General features: G+C 42.0%; 1 protein-coding gene across 5 annotated transcripts in view; it reads left to right on the top strand.

Moving 5' to 3' along the window:
- OSBPL1A (oxysterol binding protein like 1A) overlaps nucleotides 1–7,110 on the top strand; it is a 234,893-nt gene extending 227,783 nt beyond the window's left edge. For all 5 annotated transcript variants that reach the window (XM_055235932.2, XM_063614806.1, XM_055235945.2 and 2 more), the window contains 4 exons: nucleotides 1,732–1,848; nucleotides 2,475–2,598; nucleotides 3,994–4,084; nucleotides 5,868–7,110. In XM_055235932.2, coding sequence (XP_055091907.1) covers nucleotides 1,732–1,848; nucleotides 2,475–2,598; nucleotides 3,994–4,084; nucleotides 5,868–5,970 — 435 coding nt within the window. In that variant the 3' untranslated portion in view covers nucleotides 5,971–7,110. The remainder of the gene's footprint in view (nucleotides 1–1,731; nucleotides 1,849–2,474; nucleotides 2,599–3,993; nucleotides 4,085–5,867) is intronic.
- The last annotated feature ends 7 nt before the right edge of the window (nucleotides 7,111–7,117 follow it).

The raw sequence follows: 7,117 nt of genomic DNA on the forward strand, positions 1-7,117 counted from the left end.
CTTTCTTTCTTTGTTTCCCTTCAGCTGTGTGTGCACAGTTCTGCTTCCCTCTTTATATCCCGTGTTCCTGCCCACTGGAACTGCACCGACGGTGCTCCACAGCCAGCAGGAAACTGACGGGGCTGAGAAGGGCATGTCCGGGATTCTGGGACCCCCGGCACAAACTCCTTGGCGGCAGCTCCTGCTAATAGGAGGAACCTTGACAAAGACAACCTCCCCAACACGCTTGCCTTCCAACCTCTTCACAGAGTGGGGATGGCCAAGAATGTTGGTGAAATTCCAGAGAACATTCCTTATACTCCCTAAATTCCCAGTCAGTCTGTGAAAAAGTGCTTTTTTTTCCCCCTTGGAGAGAGCAGGTATTCTCACACATCCGCTGCTTTTCTGGTCTCTCTCATTCCTGTGTTCCTGTCATCTGCCTACCATGGATTTCTGATGTTCCTGAACACAGACGCTGCGGGAAGTTTGTGTCATTAGCGTTGTCACCTCTGTGCTATTTTGTAAACTGTATATTCACTGAATGTGTCTCAGCCAGTAGTTCTAGATTTGTTCACTGTGTGATGCTGGGACTATGACTTACCCTTCCAAAGCCTTCATTCCATATGTCTAAAAAGCGGTCGTGACCTTTCCTCGAGGGGTTGTTGCATAAAGACCACATACATAGAGCACTAGCATAGCTGGGGCCGCGGGGAGGGGAGCCTGAGGAAACGCTGGCTCCCTGTGTTTCATCTAATGAAAAATTCTCTTTTCCTCAGATACATTCAGGATCCCTCCTGGTTTTGTGCCATTGATAGGTTTAGTTGCTTCCCCAAGAATGTGACCTTTTGTTGTTCTCAGATTGTTCCTCTCTAGTGTGTGAGCTCCACGAAAGTCAGGTAGTGATGGTACTTCTCTAGCACCCCAGTGGCTGGGCCTCCAGTAGTTCCTTAGTAGATACTCAAATGATGCTTTGGGAGGCTGAGGCAGGAGGATTGCTTGAACCCAGGAGTTGGAGGTTACAGTGAGCTGTGATTGCACCACTGTACTTCAACCTGGGCAACAGAGCAAGACCCTATCTCAAAAATATTAAAAATAAATACTCAAATGAATTATTTTGTCTTTAAAAAGGAAACAGCCTTAAAAACATAAAACCCTATAGGCAAGAGTGATGATGATAATGACTTAAATGCGGATAACACTAAGTGGCACAACACACGAAGCTTGTGAGACTCTTAGCACCCACTTGGGCATTCAGCAGGTATCTGTTGGCTTCCCACACTGTGTTCAAAGTAAGCATATAAGAATTAGAAAGTCACAGTGTCCCTGCCCTCATGTAGTTTACATTCTAGTGGTGTGCAATAAACGATGGTTTACAATTTGTAAGTGTATATGTATTTTCCTAAGGACAGGGATATGTTCTAAGAAATCCTTAGGTGATTTCATCATTGTGCGAACCTCATACAGTGTACTTACACAAACTTAGATCGTGTATGTATTTTTATGTATATCTCTTTTTTCATGTGGAAAGCCAAAAGTCCTAACACCATTACTGAGTATCAGTCATTTCCCTTACTTGATCTGCAGTGCCAATATCAAATGCCATATAGCAGATTTCTATACATGCTCTGCTATAACCTTAGGGGACTGCCATCATATTTACAGTCTGTTGTTGACTGAAAATGTCATTACGTGGTGCTTGACCGTATCTTAAAACTTGCTACTTAAATTTTGTTCATTGGTTGGTTTTTCTAGTTGAGCACCTCTGAGGAGTCGGATGAAATGCCAATGCCGGATTCTGAAAGTGTATTCATTATCCCTGGAAGTGTTCTTCTATGGCGAATAGCCCCACGGCCTCCAAATTCTGCCCAGGTGAGACTGGGCTTGCTGGCTGTGGCCTCACTGTCTGTGTTCAGCATTGTGGCGCTCTTTCCTGGCACGTGCAGGGTCAGCCCAGGCAGCATGGAGACAGGCAGGTTGGCATCCTGAGCCCCCACTGGCTCCCGGGTGCTCCCTTCTTGCCTGAGCTCAGCACGTCGTAAGTGCATCGTGCGGTCCATCCCTCTGGCATCTGGCTGGGAGGATGTGTTGGGTTAGCACTTCACTGGGGCTTCTTTAATAACTACTTAGCGGTAAAACTGGTCCTTATTAAATATAAGCTGGTGCAGCCTAGTCAGTACCAGCCCTCCAGACCCAGCAAGGAATGATTTTAATGAAGATAAAAGAATGTTGATTTTTGCTTAGAGTTCTATTTAAAGTTGATCATGATAGAGAATATTTATTCTGCAAAGCCTGCTTTGAGATTTTTTTGAGAGATACCCACAGATGGTGAAGATTTTGGTGAAAACATTTAGATATGTGTGATCTGAGAAAGACTGACCATTGTTACCACGAAAGGGAGGGGGTCATTGTCAAGTCAACCCTCTTCTACTTTCAGGACATTTCGTTTTGCGTTATGCCTTGGCATATTTTAATTTCATCTTTTTGCTTCTTTTCAGATGTATAATTTTACTAGTTTTGCAATGGTTTTGAATGAAGTAGACAAAGACATGGAGAGTGTGATTCCCAAGACAGACTGCAGGTTACGGCCTGATATCAGAGCCATGGAAAATGGAGAGATAGGTAACTAGCATGTGCCGAAGCCACCAGTGAAGACTCATTTCTCGGGGGATGATGCTTTGTTTTATTCCTGGTGATTGTTAGCATCATTGGGATACTAGCATTTTTAGTCTCTCTTAGAGATTAAGTTTGAGTTAACATTCCATTTAAATTCAGTAACTTTTATTTTAAATTTGGAAATCTGAGCAGACCTTAGCTCATATTATTGTGGTAATACTCCCCTGAGAATTTAATATACTGGAGATGGCCAGAGGCATATTCCGACTAATTAAGTCACTGTCTACTTCAGGCACCTTGTCAGCCTCAGAGGAGAGTGTGGCCTCCCCTTGGTTAATTATAACTTAAATGTTTTTGTGTGTTGGTATAAGTAGGTGTATATACTTATGTAGTATGTGGGATATTTTGATACAGGCATACAATATGTAATAATCACATCAGGGTAAATGGGGTATCAATTACAACATTTTTTTCTTTTTTATACAGTCTTGCTCTGTGTCCCAGGCTGGAGTGCAGTGGCGCACTCTTGGCTCACTGCAACCTCCACCTCCTAGGTTCAAGCTATTCTTGTGCCTCAGCCTCCTGAGTAACTGGGACTACAGGCATGTGCCAAATTTTTGTATTTTTAGTGGAAATGGGGTTTCACCCTGTTGGCCAGGCTGGTCTTGGACCTTCTGACCTCAGGTGATCCGCCCACCTTAGACTCCCAAAGCGCTGGGATTACAGGCGTGAGCCACTGTACCCAGCCCATTTTTATCTTATAGTGTTAAATTTCTTCCAACTCAGTGGTTCTCAAAAGGGGGACATTTTTCCCCCCAAGGAGACATGTAGCAAAGTCGGAAGACTTTGGTTGTCACTTCTTAGGAGGGACTACTGGCATCTGCAGGCCAGGGATGCTGCTAAACATCCTCTCCCACACTAGGCAGCCTCTTATGATAGAGCCATCACATCTAACATGTCATAGTGCCACAGTGGAGAAAAAGTGAGACACAGCAACAGTATTTTGGAAGACAGTTTAAATTTCTTAAGAATGGCATCTGAAGGAGCTCTGTGAGGTCTCACTAAGAATTTAGAATAATTTCACATTTATTTAGTTTTTACACCCAGTTTTTCACTGAAGAATTTTAACACAGTTGTTTTGGCCTTAAGAATAAACAGGTTGTTCTTGGCAAGGTTGTTAAGAGCATGGGCTGTCAAAGAGATGCTGCGTCTGTGATACCAGCTCTGCCTCTTACTAGCCCAGGTATCTGTTACAATTTTTGCTTGATATTTGACTGGTATTTGTGTTCTAATAAAAGGGAGATACGTGTAGACGGTTCTTTTGTGAAGTTCTTGTGCTTAATACTGTGCCTGGCATCCTTTATGTAGTGTTAATGGTTTGTATTGGTGTTCTTATTTTAGATCAAGCTAGTGAAGAAAAAAAACGACTTGAGGAAAAACAAAGAGCAGCCCGCAAAAACAGGTCCAAGTCAGAAGAGGACTGGAAGACGAGGTGCGTGCCTGAGTCAGGGGGTGTGGCTGAGCCCTCAGGCAGGCTACTGTGTGCAGACAAGGCAGGGATGCCAGACACTGTGACCCCAGAGCAAGGGCCTATCTAACACAAACCCTGCAGAGTTGTCCCAGGCCTGAAAAAAAGTTATTTCCACTGACTTTTATCCATTCATCCATTGATGGACACAGGTTGATTCCGTATCTTTGTTATCGTGAATCGTGCTGTTATAAACATAGGGATGCAGGTATCCCTTTGATACATTGACTTCCTTTCCTTTGGATACCCAGTAGTGGGAGTGCCGGATCCTATGGTAGTTAAGTTTTTTAAAGAAATCTCTGGCCGGGCGCGGTGGCTCACGTCTGTAATCCCAGCACTTTGGGAGGCCGAGGCAGGTGGATCACGAGGTCAGGAGATCGAGTCCATCTTGGCTAACATGGTGAAACCCCGTCTCTACTAAAAATACAAAAAATTAGCCGGGCGTGGTGGCGGGCCCCTGTAGTCCCAGATACTCAGGAGGCTGAGGCAGGAGAATGACGTGAACCCGGGAGGTGGAGCTTGCAGTGAGCCGAGATCACGCCACTGCACTCCAGCCTGGGAGACAGAGCAAGACTCCATCTCAAAAAAAAAAAAAAACAAAAAAAACCCCAAAAATCTCCATACTGTTTTCCATAATGGCTGTACTAACTTATATTTTCACTACCAGTGTATGAGCTCGCTTTTTTCTGCATCCTCACCAGCATGTTTTTCTTTTTAATAATTGCCATCCTAACTGGTGTAAGATGATAATCTTGTGGGTTTTATTCACGTTTCCCTCATAATTAGTGATGTTGAGCATTTTCTCGTATCCTGGTGGCTATTTGTATGTCTTCAGAAATGTCTATTCATGTCTTTTGGATTATGTGTAGCATGGTATATTAGAAAAATCATGGTCTTTAACCTTAAACCTAAATTTGCCATCAGTTACTAGGTTGGGCAGGTTATTTAACTGCTTCGACATTCAGCTTCTCATCTGTAAAATGGAGGTTTAAGAGTTTGAGGCCAGGCGCGGTGGCTCACACCTGTAATCCCAGCGCTTTGGGAGGCCGAGGTGGGTGGATCACGAGGTCGGGAGTTCGAGGCCAGCCTGACCAACGTGGAGAAACCCTGTCTCTACTAAAAATACAAAATTAGCTGGGTGTGGTGGTGCATGCCTGTAATCCCAGCTACTCGGGAGGCTGAGGCAGGAGAATCGCTTTCCCCCCGGGGGCAGAGGTTGCAGTGAGCTGAGATCGCACCGTTGCACTCCAGCCTGGGCAACAACAGCAAAACTGCTTCTCAAAGAAAAAAAAAAGAGTTTGAAGGGCATTTACACTGAACCAGTGCCTTACATATTGCTGTGGGTATGCTGTAAATGTTAATTTCGTTATCCTAATTTATTCCCAACTACTTAAAAAAATGCCTTGTTGTGGAAAATAAGACCCAGGCTAGAGGGTAAACCGGTTAGACAAATACATTGTTTTGAACCAACCTATTAGAAGACCCTGCTTCTGTCAAGTAGCTTGCTAGATTCTGGTGGGAAATCCATATGCCTTTTGCATGTTATCATTACCCCTTTTGGAATATTATTCCACAGACCTGTTCCCTACCTAAGCAGAAAAACAGCATCATCACTTCAGCATCTCTTTAGAAATCCCTCACTCACAGAATGAGTTGCTGCAATAGAAAAATACTGCAAGCTAGTGAAGAAACAGCCTGTGATTTTCCACAGTTTCCCCTGTAAGTCTTGGCCTTTTTCTTTTAACAGGTGGTTCCATCAAGGTCCTAATCCCTACAATGGAGCACAGGACTGGATTTACTCTGGCAGCTACTGGGACAGAAATTACTTCAATTTGCCTGACATTTATTAAAATGCATACAAGTCAGGGTGTTTGGCTAATCTACAAATAAGTCTTAAACCTATGTTTTTAAATTTTTTTCCCTTGGTTTCTACTTATCTTTAAAAAAGAAAAAGAAAAAACACTCATGAGATAACTGCATTTCACCCAACAAAAGCAAGGTATAAGGTGATATTGGTGATGAAAGTCTTAGGAAAAACGCATAATTTTGCTATAAAACGTACTTATTTGGAATACTATTTTATATAGAGGTAAGAGAAAACTGCTGGGGAATATGCTTTTTATGGTTGCTGTTGCCATATTTACTGAAGGTTTATACCTAAATGTAACTTTAGCTTTATGGAACTATATAGTAATCCCAAATCAAGTTATTTTGAATATTTTTATGCTGTCATGCTTGAATGTTTTAGATGTAACCTTTGACATATTTAGAACTCTCCTCCTATACAATGTTTATTGCTCAAATGTAGAGGTTATGTCATTTTATAAAGACTCCATTGATAAGATGGCTTTTATTCATACTAATCCTCCCAATTTTACCCCTTCCATCTTCCAAGAAGAAAAAAAAATGCCTGAATAATCAGAATAGATATTTCTGATTTGAAAATTCTAAAGAATTAAACTGGAAAAGTATTTCGTTTACTTAGTGCTCTGAATTTACTTTTACAGTTTTCTGCAGTCAGTATCATTAAAATGTTTAAGTTTACATTTGAACTGAAAATATGTATAAAATCTAGCAATTCACAAAAATGCCCTAGAAATATAGATTTTAATCACTATTACATAATAACAAACCTTGTTAAATGCTTCCACTTCCAGTGGCAAATGCCACTAGAGAAATTAAGTTGCACTCATGTATGTAAGTATAAAACTATATAAAAGGAGGTCTTGTGCATTTCAAGTTTGCAAGGTACCTGTGTACTTAAAATATGTGTGGAGACCTACTGTACAGTAGTTTTGCCCCTTTAATTGGGGCACATTAATCTTAAATCTTATAGTATTTATCCACCCAAACCCCAGACTGAGATACTGCTCCCAGGGGCCTTAGGTAGCTGCCAGTCCATGATTTTAATTGCTGTCTTGAAGTTAACAAGTGTTATAATGAAATAATCTACCTGATGCTAAATAAAGGCTTTAGAATGTTCCCCAAAAGTGTGGT

The sequence above is a fragment of the Symphalangus syndactylus genome, chromosome 1 (assembly GCF_028878055.3).
Source record: "Symphalangus syndactylus isolate Jambi chromosome 1, NHGRI_mSymSyn1-v2.1_pri, whole genome shotgun sequence".
Lineage (NCBI taxonomy): Eukaryota > Metazoa > Chordata > Mammalia > Primates > Hylobatidae > Symphalangus > Symphalangus syndactylus.